Genomic DNA, 18,994 nt, shown 5'->3' on the forward strand with positions numbered 1-18,994 from the left:
GTCGTCTCATCAAATTTTTTGTTTTTTAATTTAAACTCCTGTAATAAATTTTTTAATTTAATTTATTTTTAGTTATTAAAGATAAAAATTATTAAATATTTAATCAAAATACTAATCACTACTGACGTTTTAATATTATTAATCATTTTTCTTATAAAATAAATTTGTAATTTGTTTAAATTTTATAATTAACTACTCTTTAAAATTTAAAAATCTAATGCTAATCTTATCTTTTAAAAATAAAGTTTTCTAATTTTTTACTTCAATCATTGTCTGAATTGTGTTGGATGTCATTGTAATTGTAGATGTCATTCATTATTGACATTCCTCAAAGAATTGTACAGTTAGATATTTGTATGTAAATTAGCAATGCATGTTGCTAGAATATCTAATTAATTTACCCATTTATTTTATTAGGCTTATTAATATGGCATAAAATACAAATATTAATAAATTAATATTAAATACACAGCAATGTACCCAATGTAATGCATGCATGCTTGCTAAATAAACCAGACTTTGTTCACTTAAGTTAGATGTCTGTATAAATCTCTCTCACTCTTTCTTTCTTCTCTCTCTAGTTTTTTATATTTATCATTTACACACACACACACACACACACACACACATATATATATATATATATATATATATATATATATATATCATTCATTCATTCATCCATTAAATGTTGTTTAATCAGTTTGTCCTTTTTCAATTGATTGATCGATCGATTGAATGTTATAAAAGAAGATGTGTGTATGTAGATTTGGATTGTATTGTATTGTATTGTATAGTTATTTATGCCTGGCTGTTATTGATTTTTCTCAGTAATCATTTAATTGTTTCCCAATATCCTTTCACTGTGAGTTGAGTTAACAAATGTTGTTGTTGTCATTGTTGTTGCTGTTGTCATTATTGCTGTTGTGGTTGTTGTTTGTGTACTTTAAGGTTTTTGAAATTTCTTCTGCTGTTCCTTGTCAAATTTTGTGGATTTCATCAGCTAGCTGTTATATTCTCTTAACTAATTAGAATATTTGTTGCTATCGTTAATTTTTATTATTTTTTGTTATTTATTTTTTTCATTTATCTTTTATCTGTCATCGGATGTCGATAAGTTGTTTTATATAGAAGTCTTTTCGTACAGCAATCAATTTTAGTTGGGCTAGTTTATTAAGAACTGCACAATGAATATATAATCATAATTGATAATTTTACTGTTTATGAAGATTCTCTTGTTTTTATTTATGTCTATATTTGTTTAATTGCCGGTTTATTTAAATTTTTTTAGGTTATAATGATTTTAGCACACAAAAAGTGTCAAATATTCATAAATTTGAGTTTGTTCAGATGTGAGTTTGTGAATTTTGAATTGTTGTTTTAATAATAATTTCTTTATTTAGAATAATAAAATTAGAAAGCTCCAGTTTTTTTTCAACTTCTTTCAAACTTTCTCCAGCTGAAACCTTATTTGATGACGACGACGACTTCAATCCAAACATCAACAACATCGACAACAACAACAACAACAATGGCAATGACACACAACAACAACACATGAACAGCCACAACAACAACAATGGCGCATCCGATGACAGGTTGACACTTTCGACGGCTATCCCATCCCTCAACCCATCCCCTGGGGGACCATTCTCAGCTCTAACCCCATCCATGTGGCCGCAAGATATTTTACTAAGATTACAAGTTAGTGAATGATTAGGCAATTAATTTATTCATGCATATTTTACTTAACATAGATTTTATGCTAAGATTACATCAGGTTAGTGAATGATTAGGCATTTAAAATGCTTATTGCTAATGATGGTAATATTAATATTTTTATTTTTGCATATTTTTCGTTTATTTTTATTGTTGTTAATATAATATTGATGATTATAAATTGAACATAACAGAACGATGAAGATGATGATGACTGCATTGATTATTGGTATGATGAATTTGGCTTCAAAGTTGAAGAAGAAGGTTAGTTGAATGATTGATTGATTGATTGACTGCTTGGCTGATTGAATAAGTTTGAGATTCATTGATGAGTTGGTTGATTTGTTATCAATCTTAAAAGCCTTTTTAGTTTTTCTTCTTAATTTATTTGTGAAAATTTTATTGTTTCAATTATTCTTGGCCAACTTCTCAATTAGCTGTGTGCTCCATTTGATGTTATATTACTTCTTTCTGTTCTGCCATTTTTTTAGATTTGTTATCTTTGACATTGCAATAATTTACGTTGCCTCATTCTTTCTCCTCATGAATTTATTCAAACGTGACAAAAATATAACTAAAAATTTAATTCCTCTCTGAGGTTATTTTCATAAAATCAATAGAAGGACTATTGATTTGATCATGTGCATCTGATTAGTCAAATGTTTTCATATTTTTCAACTCTACTTTCATATTATTATTTCTATTGCTTGCTATACATTTAATATTCTTCAATGGCTGATAAATTTAAATGTGGCCATTATTATTATTCATAAATTATGTTAACGTATGTTGAATTATGTTGAATTATGTTAAATTGTATTAAATTATGTTGAATTATGTTGAATTTAATGCACAGACGGCCCAGAGGAGAATTCAAACAAGTTATTGAGTCAGAGATTCGTAGAGGACCCGCAGCATCGACTCAAATGGATCGCCTACCTCGAGTTCTCTCACAGTACCAGTCTAGGTGATCTTACATGGGACAGTGTACGTTTTGGTTGTGATTATATTAATTATTTTTAATTAATTAGCGTGTTGACCACGATAAATTTACATTGCTTACATAACAAAATATCCCAATGCCTTTCGTGACTATTAATTATCTTATATTTCCTCGAAATGATCAGATCGACATTCGACTGCCTACCTCTGAGAAGTTGAAGTTGATGGTGCGCCAGGGCATCCCTCACTCTCTGAGACCCTACATCTGGATGAGGACGTCGGGGTCACTAGAGAAAAAAACCAAGATGGACACCAACTACAAAATGGTTGTTAAAGCCAGTTCAAATGACCACCTTATGACCTCAAAACAAATCGAAAAGGTTTATCCTTTGCATAATCTTCAATCATTTTTTCACAATTTTTTGATTTGCTCCATTTGGATGCATGCAATATTATCAATCACTTTATTTTATTTTCGCCATTCTTATCACTTCTAACACCTACATCATTATTACTAACTTCCATCATTATCACTAACTTCCATCATTATCATAACGTAGGACCTCTTAAGGACAATGCCAAGCAACGCCTGTTTTTGTAATATAAATAGCACGGGAATTCCCAGGCTGAGAAGGGTCTTGAGGGCGATAGCCTGGCTTTTCCCTGATGTGGGCTACTGCCAGGGTACTGGCATGGTAAGCCACCGTGATTACTAATTAACATAACATGCATAATTATTTTCTGTTCGGTCTGTCGGTTTAGCCATTATATAATATAATAATATAATTTTTTGGGCAGATAGCAGCATCCCTATTGCTTTTTATGGAGGAGGAAGATGCTTTCTGGATGATGAGCACCATCATCGAAGACATCCTCCCTGCTTCATACTTCTCCAACACGCTGCTCGGTGTACAGGTTCGTTGCCGGTGATAATTATTATTACAAAAATAATTATTAACATATAATAATAAAATAATAACAGTAATAATATTGATATTAATTGTATTTTTTTTTCTTGGTTTCACATTTTAATGCAACTAGATAGGATGTTGATTTTTTAGTTTGTCTCTGATAAATGAAACACACATGCATGCACATTTACATACAAGTGCAAGCAATGCGGTCGTTGGCTTTTGACTTAGGCAGCATTTGAACCCTGTCAATGTGCAATAACGGATGTACAGCGCACCTATACCATCTGACCTAGCTCTCTTATCGTCATTTAATGGATTTACCTTAATCATAGGCTGATCAAAGAGTGTTGAGACAGTTGGTAGTTACATGCCTGCCCAGCATAGATGCTAAATTGAAGGAACATGATATAGGTTGGTTACATTAAATTACATTACGTTACGTTACATTACATTGAAATACATCACATCATACGTACATGAATATGCTACGATTATGTGAATGTTTTTTGTCATGTTACAAATTTTATTTAATTTTGTGTTGTTGTTATTATTAATTGTTGTTGATGAAATGATGACATTATGTTGTTTAGTTGTTGTTGTTGTCGTTGTTATTATATGAATGTTAGTTTGGCTTTGTTACGAATGTTTTTCTTTAGTAATATGTTATGCAATTAATTTGAAATGTCGCGACTGTTTTACAATTGACATGCTAATCTATATTAACAAACGCATAGATACGCAGACGTACAGCCACACTGACAAACACACACACACAAAACGTCATCCCGACAGAACTTTCCCTGATAACATTACACTGGTTTCTGACGTTGTTCTCTAGTGTCGTGCACATGAGGGTGCTTCTGAAGATATGGGATGTCTTGTTCTACGAGGGCTCCATCGTCCTCTTCCAGATGACCCTGGCTATGCTCAAGTTGAAGGTCAGTTTGAAGGTCATGATGCGCTGTGCTGTGTGTTGCGACGGGTGTTTTGTGTTGTTGGAATGGCCTTTTTAGAAATTGACTTTTCCAGGAGGTAAATAATTGATGATAGCTGGCGTGAAATAACTTTAAATTAAGGCTATTGTCATTTTTTATTGTTTTTTTATAAATGCTTTATCGTTTGTTTGTTGTTGTTGTTGTTGCTGTTGTTGTTGTTGCTGCTGTTGCTGCTGCTGTTGTTGTTGTTGTTGTTGTCACTGCCTTCAATGTTGATGTTATATTTCCACTGACATAGTGTGATTTCATTTAATTTCTTAACGACTGACATACACAAGGAGAGAGAGATACTAGCATTGGAGAACTCGGCACAGATCTTCAACGTCCTCTCTGATATACCTGGGGAGGTGCAGGATGTTGACGAACTCATTGAGGTTGTTCAACTTCTTTCAGTTACACTTTGCATTTTCTACAACTTTGTCAGATAAATTTTCTAATTTATTCTATGGAGTTGTATTTTTCGCTATTTTTTTTTCATTGAGTATTCAAGTACACCAATGAAATGAAACTTTTTTCTAATATCTCGTCATATAATTGTTAGAACTGCAGAACATACGCACGAACGAGTGCACGAACGAGTGCACAATCGCACACACTCACGCACACTCAATCACACACATTCACGCACATACACACACAACATGCAGATTGCGTTCAAGCAGTTTGGTTCGTTGACGGATGTATGCATAGACACACAGAGGCGCAAACACCTGGCCTACCTCATGGCCGATCAAGGATGCCTCATTAATCCGGAATCCGTCAAAAATCTTCCCAAGCAGGTAGCAACCAACCTTCCTGACTTTTGCTTGTTTTAGGGATCGATACATTGAATTTTAAAAACCATATAGTGAAGATGTATAATGGTCAATCAAATGCAATTTTTTCCTAGCAACTGACCAGACGCCACTTGAAGCACTCAAAATCTTTAATGTCTTTGGTATTCTGGGGCAACCATGACGACGACAGTGACGTCAACTCTGAGAAGACGAAGAACATCCGGCAGACGGAGATCCTGGTAGATCTGAGGGAGGCCATCTTGCAAGTGGCCAGACATTTTCAGTCTCTCGATCCCGCCAATACAAAAATTGTTCGTTCGTCTTTCCGTTGTTTTCTTGTGTCAGATGCTGTTGTTTTGATCCTGCTATGTTGCTTGATTTTTAAAGTTTGATGGTTTTTATCCGCTGCTTTTATCCAGGCTATATCAATCAATGATTGTATTTGTAACTTTTATAGATTTTCATCGCCCATTACTTTAACCTAATTACTGTTTCAATTAACTAACTACATTTAACTATTTGAGTTTAATTAAATGATTTTTAATTAATCAATTACCTTGAATATGAGTTATAGCCGCCTGAAAATGAACACCACCAAAACAACAGAACCTACAAGCGGACTACCTGATGGAATCACACGCAAGGGACCTGGAGAACTTTGTGAACGTATCAAGGGATCGGAGAAAGAGGGCCAAGGCTTTGCTTGATTTTGAGAAGCACGGCGATGACGAGCTGGGCTTTAAGAAAAAAGATATTATTACGGTTTGTTTATTATTATTATTATTATTATTTTTATGTTTTTTAAAGATTGGATAATTTTATCCCTGCTTGGTCCGCGTTGTGTTGCGTAAGGCAGGCCTACGCTGCTTATTTTGTTATTTTATTATGTTTCTTCACGCTTGTATGCTGTCATCCTTTCATTCATTCGTTCGTTCATTCATTCGTTCATTTATTCATTCATTTATTCGTTCATTCATTCATTCATTTGTTCGCTCATTCGTTCATTCATTTTTTACTAATTCATCCCGTTTTTAGTTTTTTTGATTAATTCATCAATTAACCCATTCTATCTCACTGCAGATAATATCACAAAGGGACGACCACTGCTGGATTGGTGAGTTAAATGGTATGAGGGGATGGTTTCCCGCCAAATTTGTTGAACTCCTGGACGAGCGTAGCAAAAGTTACACGTCTGCCGGCGACGATGCGGTCACTGAAACCATCACTGACATCGTCAGAGGAGTGTTAGTAGGGTTCCTGGTTATGTAGTCGTCAGAGGAGTGTTAGTATGGTTCCTGGTTATGTAGTCGTCAGAGGAGTGTTAGTATGGTTCCTGGTTATGTAGTCGTCAGAGGAGTTTTAGTATGGTTCCTGGTTATGTAGTCGTCAGAGGAGTGTCAGTATGGTTCCTGGTTATGTAGTCGTCAGAGGAGTGTTAGTATGGTTCCTGGTTATGTAGTCGTCAGAGGAGTGTTAGTATGGTTCCTGGTTGTGTAGTAGCTTCTTCAGCTGTTTAGTATTTAAGCCACGCGTCATCATCACGTCATTCTTATTATGATATCAACATCATTTTAGTCTGTTTTGTCATCATATAATGACGACCATCCACAATCATCATCGTCGTCATCATCATCATTGTAGTTTATGCCCAGCTCTGAAGGCAGTTTTCGAACATGGGTTGAGAAAGCCCTCTATATTGGGTAGGCCCTGTCATCCGTGGCTCTTTATTGACGAGGTGAATGCTGATGTAGCTGCTGCAACAGCTGCTGATGCTACTGATGCTGATGATGGTGTTGATAGTTATAGAGTGAATTTTGATAACGAACCAATGATTACGATGAAGATTACTCTGTTAGATAATGATGATGCGACGATGGCTCTGCTGATGGTGTGCCAATGGTGCCTGTCTTCAATTATTCTTCCTTTTAAACTTCACAGGCCACCACGAAGGAGGTTGAGAAGGATTTCGAGTCCGTATATTCCAGATTGGTGCTTTGCAAAACTTTCAGGTGATACTGTTGATGCTGATGGTTGTGATAATAATGATATACGATACGATAATAATGATATATGATATGATACGATACGATACGATATATGATATTAACTTTTGCGGTCAAATAAAATACTTCTTATTCTTGTTCTCATATGATAAGATATTATGCGATATATGTTTATGATATGATATGATATGATATGATATGATATGATATGATATGATATGATATGATATGATATATGATATGATATGATAGTTACTTTCTTCGTCACATTTAATGTCTATCATTAAAATGTGCTCTTAATAAATGCTTCATGTAATGGCGATTATGGTATAGTTGTTGAACTCCAGCAAACAATGTTGAACGTTTAGGCTTCGATTCCTGCTTTAATCTTATAACATTTTATTGTGAATCGTTATTTATATGCTATGCTACTCGTCACTCCAGACTGGATGAAGATGGAAAAGTGCTGACTCCAGAAGAGATTTTGTACAGGGTTAGTGCATATATTGTAGAGAGCATACGTAATCTACATGGGTACATGTATGTAGGAATGTAATTTGTGTACCATTCGTTTGGGTTTTGTGATTAAATTTGTTGTAGTTTGCGCATGAGTCTATCTTTTTTTTCGTACATCCTGTGTTTTACAGCTGTCGCTGCAGTGCTCTGTGTGTATGTTATGTATTTATTTGCTCTCTTGTTTGGTTTAGTCTGGTAATTTCGTTGAGCCAGTTTGTTCGTTGATTTATTTTTTACTTTCTGCTCTCATTCATTTATTTATTCATTCATTCGCCTATTTGTTTACTCATTTCTTCTTTAATTGTTTGTTAAATCGTATATAAAGTTCACTAATTGATCCATGCATAAGTGAAATGTTACAAACGTACATGCATGTATGCACGCAGGCTGTCCATTCAGTGAACATGACGCACGACTCGGTGCACGCTCAGATGGATGTCAAGTTCAGATCTCTCATGTGCTGCGGACTCAAGTTGGTGCTGCTGCTGTTGCTGCTGCTGCTGATGGTGGTGGTGGTGATGATGATGATCATGATGATGGTGGTGATCGTGATGATGATCATGATGATGATGATGGTGATGGTGATAACCTCTACTTCACAATGATGACGATGATGATGACGATGAAAACAGCGAGCAAGTATTGCACTTGTGGCTAGAGACGTTGTGTTCGTGTGTGGATGTGGTCGAGAAGTGGTACCACCCGTGGTCATTCCTCAGGAGTCCTGGCTGGGTGCAGATCAAGTGCGAGCTCAGGTTTAGATAGCGATGTTGCTACCGCTGTTGTGTTTGTTGTGGCTATTGTGGTTGTTGTAGTAGCTGCTGCGGCTGTTGTGGTGTGATATGCTAAAATAGATATAGATGGTTTTGGTCTAATTATTGCCATCAGATTCGGCAATAATAACTAACGCTAATTCGTTACTACGGTTTCATGTGGGTTTGTTTTGTTGATAGTATGTGCCATAGGACCACTTAGTAATAATAATATTATTATAATTATTATTTCTATTTGTTACAAAATAATTTTAGTTGGTGCCAGTTTTTCTTTAATTTCATTTCATAGGCGTTTTTTAATTTATCGTCTCATTATTTTTAATTTAATTCATTTAAATATAATTTTCAGTCATCATGTTATAAATATTTTATAATTTCTTAGTAGCTAACATTAAACCTGACGTAGATTTTTGAGACGCCTACATTTAGTTTAGTTTTTCTAATGTGATTCAGTTCTTTGTGCATAATTTGGTCCATTTTAGTCATTTTACAATTTAAATATTTCCATAATTTTTTCACAAATTATTTTTTTCCATTTTTTGGAAATTTTTTCTTTACAGAGTTTTATCTCAGTTCTCTTTTAGTTTATCAGCAGATTGGGAGCTTCCGACCCACGATGAGAAAGTGATGAACCGACTGAAGTATAGCGTATCTGACATGCTGCTTCAGCACCATCTCTTTAGTTGGGAGTTATGAGGGATTATAACTTTCGTTCATTTTATTGTTTATTTTATTTGGTTTTATTTTTAATTTCATTTTATTATTAATTTTATTTTATTATTTAGCTGTGCAATTTTTCTGTTTAGTACATAAATACCTATATATTCGGACATCATGTATATGTCTTTTTCTTTATGTCTGTCTGTCTGTCTGTCTGTCTGTCTGTCTGTCTGTCTGTCTGTCTGTCTGTCTGTCTGTCTGTCTGTCTGTCTGTCTTCTGATCGTCTATCTTCTTTTTCATTTTTTTTTATCCATCTTTACACATGTTTGTAGGGTTATATATTTATCGTGTATATATTTATGTAAGCATGTGTTGTGTGTGTGTGTGCGCGCGTGTCTGTATTTGCATGTGCGTGTCAAATTAGTGATGTGATCTTTATCATAATCTGCCTTTGCAAAACATTCCTTGCAATAATAGTAGCTGATTTAACTGCAGTATCTAACAAAATACTTACCCTGTATTATGTATGTATCTGTATACAATTATACAATTTCCATATGTATGTATCTGTATATATTCCATATACAATTTTCTTTTTAATTTTTTTTATAAATAAGCACTTGTTGTATAATTGTTATGAAATCGATGAATGTCGTTGTAATTTTATTCCACGCCTTATTTTCTGGCACTTTTCTCAATTTTTTGATACTTCAAGTTTTGTATTTTCATTTTTGAGTTTGTGATTTTTCTGATGAGAATTCCATGTTGAATTTTGTCACCCTACACGTGCATTCCACTCAATAGCCAGTTAGATTATTAGTTTTGTGATTTAATTATTAAATTTATTTAATTATTTATTTTTATTTATTCATTCATTTGGATTGATATTATATTTTTAACAATTAAATTCATTATAAGCTTACATTACATCACAACACATCTGAATTCACAAATTTTTTTTACATTTACATTTATTTTTCTTCACGTTTTTGTTTTAAGAGTTTTATTTAAAATATTATATGATATGAAATGATATATAGATATGATGCATGATATACGATACAATTAATAACTATGCCATATACTAGCTATCTCTTATAAAGTCTTTGTGAGACTTAAACTTATGTATGTATAACCTCACACATATGCCATTGCTTTTGTATGTATGTCCAGTAGATGAAGATAATCAATAGATTGATGTGTAGTACGTCTATATATATATAAACGCATGTCTTTTTGGATTTGCATTTTTGAGATACTGAATAACACACTTTTTAATTAGATATATAACAATAACAACGAATAATATTATATAATAATAATTACTACTTTTGGCAGTAAAAGTAGTAGTAACGGAAGAAGTAGTAGTAGTAGTACTAGAGTAGTAGTAGTAGTAGTAGTAGTAGTAGTAGTAAGAAATAATAATGTTGCTCTAGTCTATTTCAATACTATATGTTTATACACACACACACACACACACACGTTTAGACGGCATTTTCCCCGAGATCGGGGGTTGCCGCTTGGCTACCTATAATGAAACCGAAATACCCCTCGACTCCATCCACATCTGTCACTCGCCTCAGTATCACGCAACCCCGCTTTCACCCTGTCCTTCTCCACCTGCTCTCTCCATCCCAATCGCGGACGACCCCTTCCTACCACTCCTTCAACCTCGAACTCCAACGCTCGCCTAATCCCGACCCTTTCATCCCTTCTCAACACATGTCCATACCACCGCAATCTCGATCTCCTTATCAATGTCACAATGTCCTCATTCAGTCCCATCATTGACATCAGCTCTGTACTACTCCTCCTATCCTTCACTTTAACCCCACACATCATCCTCACCATAGCTCTTTCAGCCCTCTGCAGTACACTTTCCTCCTCTCTCCTCAACACCCAAGTTTCACCACCATATATCATCGCTGCTCTCACACATGCTTTATATACCCTCCCTTTCATCTTCACTGACCATTTCTTTCCACACAATACCCCACCCAGTTCCCTAAATTTCATCCATCCCACACGAACTCTAGCCGTAACTGCGCTCAAACATCCTCCATCCGCATTCAGCTTATCCCCTAAGTAAACAAAGCTTTCCACTCTTTCAATACCATCACTCAACCCCGTCCTTGCGTCCGTCCTATTAATCACACCATGAACACATTTCTTACATTTGAACGTGCCTTCCACCTTTTTCAGTGCCCCCCTCACACCACTACATCTCTTATGCACCCATTTCTGACATCCTATACACAATACCGAGTTAGCCTTCACTCTCCTATCACATACCCCACAGGGGTCTATTTTACTTATCACTCGTTCCCCACCGTCCCAACTCACCATTACCTTCGTCTTACCAATATTAACTTTTAACCCTTTTAACAATACTATATGTTTATAATAAAAAATAATAATATTGTTATTATATTATTTTATTATTATCACTAAGCTGTTGAGTTTTTATATTATTTTGAGACTTGATTAATGAATAGCTTACATTAGATGATATACGAATCTTCAGAAATGGATTGCAAAAATTAATTATACAATATATATATTTGTAATATTTTACTTTAGAAATTTTATTATATAATAAATAAACTATAATTAGATTCTGCATAATTTTTTTGTTAGTGAAATCAGTATCGCGGCCAGAAACGTCTTGTAGGAAGGCTCGGATTTTTTAGAAAAAAAAATTGATTACCTTTAACTTTTTATTATTCGATGATTTTTTCATGATTTCTATACCCAAATTTGTATGTTTTAATCAAATTTTGCAAGACATTGCAGTTTTTTAAGGACCAGACACAATTTTAAACCAAAACGAAACGAAAGTTCGTTAAATTTAGGTTGATATTTTGTTAAATTTAACGTTAACTGTCACACAAATGTCTGGGTGTGATTTACTTTTTTGTATGTTAAACTTAAAATCTGCATTTATGTTTTTAAGTGAGATTATTTTATAAATTTCCATAATTTTTTTTATTATTTTTTCAAAACATTTCCAACGATAATTATTTTTAGAGGTAATTTGATATGATATTTGATTAAATCGTTCGGATTTTCATGATTATTTTTTTTTTGGTTCATCAAATAGTTATTGAATTATAGTACGTTTTTGTTCGTGCATTTTGCGTCTGCGTTGAACCTGATTTTTGTTGACTTTATAATTATTTTATTGATTTTTTGTTTAGTTAGTTTTTTAATTTATTCATTGATGGTGCTTCTTTGTAAAATATGTAAATTTCTAATTTGAATAGAAAATTTGTCCGCCATTATAAGATTTTTGGATTCTCAAATAAATTTATTTAAAAGATTTTTTCCTATGTAATACGAATCAAATCGCTTTAATAAGTAATGTTACTTTCGTTTTTATTTGTCTTAAAAGGTTTCTCCTTATTTAAAAGGCTGTGGGTACGTGTTATTCTTTTTTTTAATTAAATTCATTTTATTTTTGGTGACAATTCAGTTAAATCACTCACTATTCTTATCACAGATCACTTATTTAACGTTTCATTCTTGAAAAATGAACGTTGTCATTTGTGTTTTCGTTTATTTGTTCTATAGACGTGTCTGTTACAATTGTTGTTACAGTTGTTGTTGTTGGAATTGTTGTTGTGTGCAACGGTGCGTTGTTGTTTTTGTTGTTCGTACTGCTATTATATTTGGTATATTAATTACTAATCAGTGGTTTAATTAAAAATTCGCATGTATGTTGTAAAGAAGTTAGAACTTTTTCATATAGGCCCGTACTCTTTTTTAGGTGTTTTCATGTTAAAAAAAACAATTCCTGTCTTTAAAAGGCTATATTTGTTAATATAACAAATTTGTAGAAATGTTCCAAAAAAATTTTGTGGTGGGAAACTCCAGTTCCTTAGCTCCTTTTTGTCTAGCTTTTATTTATACTATTAACGTAAATAATCGATATCATTACCTTTGTCATTCTCATCGTCATTGCCATGGTTACTATCGTCATTCTCGTCGTCATCTTCATCTCCAAGATCATTATCATCATGTACAGGATCCTGGCACAGTTCGCATTCAACCTTTCTCAGGATTGGGAACTTCCCGTGAAGAGGGACGCCAGCAAGCCTCTGAAGGATGGCATCAGTGACATGATCATCAAGCATCACCTCTTCAGCTGGGATATCTGAGTGAATGAATGAATTGTTGAATATAATGCTAGATGAGTGAATGAATGACTGTGGAATTGAATGCTTGATGAGTGAATGAAGGAATGCATGAATGAATGTATGAATGAATTGATGGATGAATAAAAATATAGATTAGATAGATGGATGAATCAATAACCAAATGAAAACGTCACTCAAAAAATTTTTTAATCTAGAAATCTGTCTCTATATAAATTGAAATGCTGTTTAGTAGTTGTATCAAGTAGATCGGGTCTTTACAACGACAACGGATTGAAATTAGTGATTAGTGGATTGAAATGTTGGAGCATTTTTGTTGATGGGCCGTTGTGAGAGTTTAGTAATTTATTGGAAACTTTTTGGATATTGGCATATTTGATAGCTTGATCTTCGAGAATGAATCTTTTCTTGTGAAATATTTCTTAATAAACTAATTTCATCGATTGTGTAGTGATTGGATGTAATGATTTCTGATGCAAATCATCATTCCAAAAGGTACATCTTTATTTTAAACAGGAAAAGTTCTCAAAAAAAAGTCCCATAATCGTTGAGTTTAAGTTTAAATGTTTATTTAACATTATATTGTTAGTAATATTCCGTATAATGTATGTATTTCTTGTCAAAATATCTTAAGATTGTATTGTATATCTCACGCATTAACATCAAATATCAACTCATCATCGTCATTGTAATCATTGTTTTTCTATAAGATTTACGTGTATGCATATATTATGATAAAATCGTATTTATATAATTTTATCATTTTTAATGATAGAATATATTGTTTGTCAAATGAACATGTCCAGTACAACTTGTAACGATTTAAATGCACGTAACGATTGTTTCTGATGTTGTTTCTCCTATTAGTGTCCTGGTAAACTGCACGAATTTCTATATTTAAATAGGAGTAATTTTGTGTGTGGCGTGTTTGTGTGTGTGTGTGTGTGGCTTGTGTGTGTGTGTGTGACCGTTTTATAAATGTTTGAGTTATCAAATTGATCAGTAATGTACACAATATCAATGTTTTTGAATTCGAGTCTAGTTCTATTGATATCTTACGTTTCGTAAACATTGTAACTACCAAAGTTTATCATTATTATTATTATTAATACTATTATTATTATTTATTTATTTAATAGGATTTTTGTTGGTTTTATTTATTTCGCTTCTTTTGATCTGAAATTTACTGTTTATTCCATGGCAAATATTGTTATAAATACAATAAATACGTTACTGTTATGAATAATTACACTTATTCACATATTCGTGTATAAAATAAATAAACCTATATTTGCCCTTTTGTTAGTTTAATTAATTAGTTAGTTCATTAATTAATTAACTAATTGATTAATTAATTTCTGTCTGACCAAAGACAATTATGGCATATGGTGCTGCAAAATTTGACACTTGAGCTATAACATTTTATCCAGTGTGGAGATGTTTAATACACGCACAAGTACACACATACACAGATATATATATATACATATATATATATATATATATATATATATATATATATATATATATATATATATATATAATAACGTACTGTATATACATCTGTATAACATTGTTATAACTTCTCTGAGTTATATTGCTGTCTGTTTGTCATTTATCATTGCCAGCATTCATTTTTTCTATAATAAATCGCACACATACATACATACACACACATATATGTATATATACACATATATATATATTTATATTTATATTACATGTCTGTGTACATATATTTGTATGTAATTGTGTATATTTGATGTATTGTATATATTGCTCATTGCTTGTTTTTTTCTCGTTTTGTTTTATTGTACTATAATTTCATATCTGATACTTCTTTCATTATTAACTCTCTCTCAATCTCTCTCTCTCTCTCTCTCTCTCTCTATATATATATATATATATATATATACCTATATATTTTTACAATATTCTATAAATTCTACCGAATATTTCGCCAAACATTCGGTAGAATTTATAGAATATTGTAAAAATTATGGTCTATTACCTACATATATATATATATATATATATATATATATATATATATATATATATATATATATAGAGAGAGAGAGAGAGAGAGAGAGAGAGAGAGAGAAAGAGAGAGAGAGAAAGATTTATTTTAACATGTTTGATTGGTTGATTAACGTATCTTTGATTATTCTGTAAGCACTGTTCAGTCAATCAATTAATTAATCAATTAATTAATCAATCGGCCAGTTAATTAATGTTGCTTAAATATTTTAAAAAGATTCGCCTATCATCGTCATCTGTTGTTGTCCTGATCTTCTGAAATGTGCACACAAACACGTATGCATGTTTGTGTGCACATGCCCATATGCCCAGTCTGCTTTTAATAGCTTTTTAATAAGAATCTCAACACTGTGTAGTTTTTTTGTACTCATGTTTATTTAAAGTTTCCATAAGTTTGTCGACTGACAGCGCAGTTTCGGCTAACAAACAAACAAACACAAACAAACAATATAACAAACACGTCTATTTATACATATTTAAAATCGTAATTTTTTTTCCTTGTTATCATTGCTGTCTAAACTGTCGATTATATAGAAATATGGTTCCTGCGACCAAACGCATCCAACTATCTCAACTATAACACTATCTGACCAGCAAATTTCGGTGATCATTTTACTTGGCATGAACTGATATGAACAAATTTAGAAACAAAAAATTGAGAAGTTGAAGAAACGTTTCAATAATTATATTAAATTTTCATTGCTGTTGTTTACGGGTATGAAAAATTGTTCAAAGATGAGGAGGATGACGACGATAATCAGTTAATAAGAAGTTAATAAGTTATCATGTTTTATTCTTTTAAGACCAAAGGACGCTTGGCTTCTTATGATGTTTCAATTAAACATGACTCTGAAGATGAAAGTAATAAGAACATCAGGAAATTCGATAAACTCTGCCGTGTAAACTAACATTCGGCTTGAAATTACTATTGCCCTTTCTTTATTACTATCTTAGTTTTGTTACAGCTATTAGTAAATTTGTGTAATTTAATACTTATTGTTAAATTTTCTTGTTGCGTTTGGTTCGCCCTGCCCATCCACAACGTGGTTTTCCCTACCCAACCAATGTGGTTTCCATGTCGTTTGGCTCTGTCCTTTGAGATTTTTTTCAATATTTTAAAATAATCATCACTGTACAACTATAGAATAAACCATTCAAAGTATAAATTGTGTGTCTTTTCGGAATAAAAATTTTTTAAATAAAAATGGTTTGCTGCTTTTATTGAGTTACAATAGTTTTTAATACCAAAATAGTCCAAATTATGAACGGTTGGCTCTACTAACTGGTGCGAGAATACGAAAACTCGATCGGACATATTCAAAAATTACTTTATTGCTAAAGTTGAAAAAACTCCAACATTAACAGACTACTACATTAGCATAATATATTTATAAGATTCATTAACATAATTTATTAATAAGATACATTAATTTGATATACGCGTAAGATACGTTAACGTAACATACCATTATGATGTCCAGGATATCAGTAATTTACAACACGGCTGGTTGTTTTGAGGCGTGTTTATCGCGAGGTTTATCGTTGCAGACGAACAATTCATCTGTGTTGTCAGAAGATTAGGAATAGATAAAAGATGCAAATATAGCGCCTCATAAATTTCGAAAATATGATGTTTTTCCCTATCGTGTTTTCTATTTGTTCGTTTTTTTAACCATTTCATTGTCTATGAATTTGTTCTTAGTGTTTTGCTCATGTTGTTACGTAATAAACAATTGTATCTATAAAAATTTGTTGCTATATCATTATGCAACTGCACGACTCGAACGATAATATGTTGTTGCCAATGTATCTTTAGGTATTTTTTAGAAGTTGAAATGTTTTTTCAATGATAACAAGTATTTGTATGAGAGCGTTAATTTCATTTGGTCAGATATTTATCATTACCAAAATTAATGAAAGATTAAATAGAGGCACACACACAAACAAACACACACACACACATACAAACACACACACGCACACATACAAACACGCAGACCAATATACATACACGGATATATACACATTCTAACAGTTACACGTACATAAACATCGTAAACACGGCAGCTCGAATACCACAATAACGAGTTTTGCTGCAAAAATTATATTATGTTATATGGAATTATGATAGTCTACACGAATTAATAATAAAAACAAAAACATTTTTTTATTATTATTCTTTTTATTATATTTAGTTATATGGTTAATATTATTGTATACATTTACCTTTTGTAAGTTAAGACTTTGTAGAAGGGCGGCTTTTGAAAGCAACAAAAATCATTCACATCATCATCGTCGTCGTCATCATTATCATTATCGTTATCATTATTCTTATCATCGTGATTTTTATCACCATTAGTTTAAGTATTAATATTTTTATAGCGCTTTTTAAGATTAAATCTCACAAGTGTTCATGACTGAATTTAAATTGTCAAAAAAGGCAATACAACAACAACAAAGATTCTATTTAAAAAATAAATATGTCTTTAACAATCATTATCATTATTCGTTTTATCATTACAGTTCCTATCATCGCTCTCATCCCTTATTATCTAATAATTTTTGTATCTATGTCGTTACTATCGTTGCTTTCGTCATAGTGATAACAAACTTCATTGTCTATGTTATCATATTATTCGGAATTGAATCATCATCATCACCATCATCATCTCCATCATCATCACCACAATCATCACCACCAACATCATCATCATCAACAACATCATCATCACCATCATCATCACCACAATCATCATCATCGTCGTCGTCATCTTTTTTTTATTATCATCTACTACGGTTTATATTTCTAATATTTTTTTATTCTCTTCTTTTGTTTCTATCATTCCTCTACTTTGTAACGTTTCACTGACAACTACAATTTCTTCAGCGCTTTTTAAAAATTCCTCTCTCCGTATCATTCTCTCTCTTTCTCTCTCTCTCTCTCTCTCTCTCTCCTTGTATACTTTTTTGTGGTGAAGAGAACAAGGATAAAAAAAAGAGATAAAACGAAAGAAAGAAAATAAAAAAGATAGATAGAAAGAGAGGGAGAGAAAGATAGAGAGAAAGAAAGAGAGATCCTAATTACCAAATTTTAAAAATACAATTGTTATTGAGTCACAAAACGACAACGCTTGGCACGCAACTCCAAAACTGGCGAATCAGCAGCAGTAATAAATAGTAGAATCATCTAATAAATTAAGCCCCATTACACATCAATCATCATTCCTCACTGCAGTAACAAATTTTATTATTTTTCATGATGTGTGATTTAAAAAACCGTCCTCTATATTTTCATAATTGTATTTACGATACAATTTATAGTAATCAAAGTAGTAGCAGTAGTAATAGTAGTAGTTGTAGTAACAGTAGTAGTAGTAGTTGTTGTAGTAGAAGAAGAAGTAGTAGTAGTAGTTTAGTAGTAGTTGTTGTTGTAGTGGTAGCAACAGCAGCAGTAGTAGTAGTAATAGCAGCAGAAGTAGTAGTAGAATTAATAAAAAATAT

At 32.3% G+C, this 18,994-nt stretch overlaps 1 protein-coding gene across 1 annotated transcript; it reads left to right on the forward strand.

The window, feature by feature from the left end:
• Window positions 1-1,557: 1,557 nt before the first annotated feature.
• On the forward strand, window positions 1,558-13,456 carry HELRODRAFT_113708 (hypothetical protein; the record flags this gene model as incomplete). Its single annotated transcript, XM_009024137.1, has 19 exons — window positions 1,558-1,704; window positions 1,914-1,983; window positions 2,576-2,706; window positions 2,847-3,041; window positions 3,222-3,356; window positions 3,460-3,576; window positions 3,908-3,986; window positions 4,368-4,513; window positions 4,849-4,944; window positions 5,218-5,349; window positions 5,460-5,657; window positions 5,953-6,108; window positions 6,427-6,590; window positions 6,988-7,081; window positions 7,285-7,355; window positions 7,794-7,842; window positions 8,252-8,337; window positions 8,498-8,620; window positions 13,324-13,456. The coding sequence occupies 19 exons, from the start codon at window positions 1,558-1,560 to the stop codon at window positions 13,454-13,456; spliced, it is 2,322 nt and encodes a 773-aa protein (XP_009022385.1).
• Window positions 13,457-18,994: the final 5,538 nt, after the last annotated feature.

This window comes from Helobdella robusta (genome assembly GCF_000326865.2).
Source record: "Helobdella robusta unplaced genomic scaffold HELROscaffold_39, whole genome shotgun sequence".
Taxonomy (NCBI): Eukaryota; Metazoa; Annelida; class Clitellata; order Rhynchobdellida; family Glossiphoniidae; genus Helobdella; species Helobdella robusta.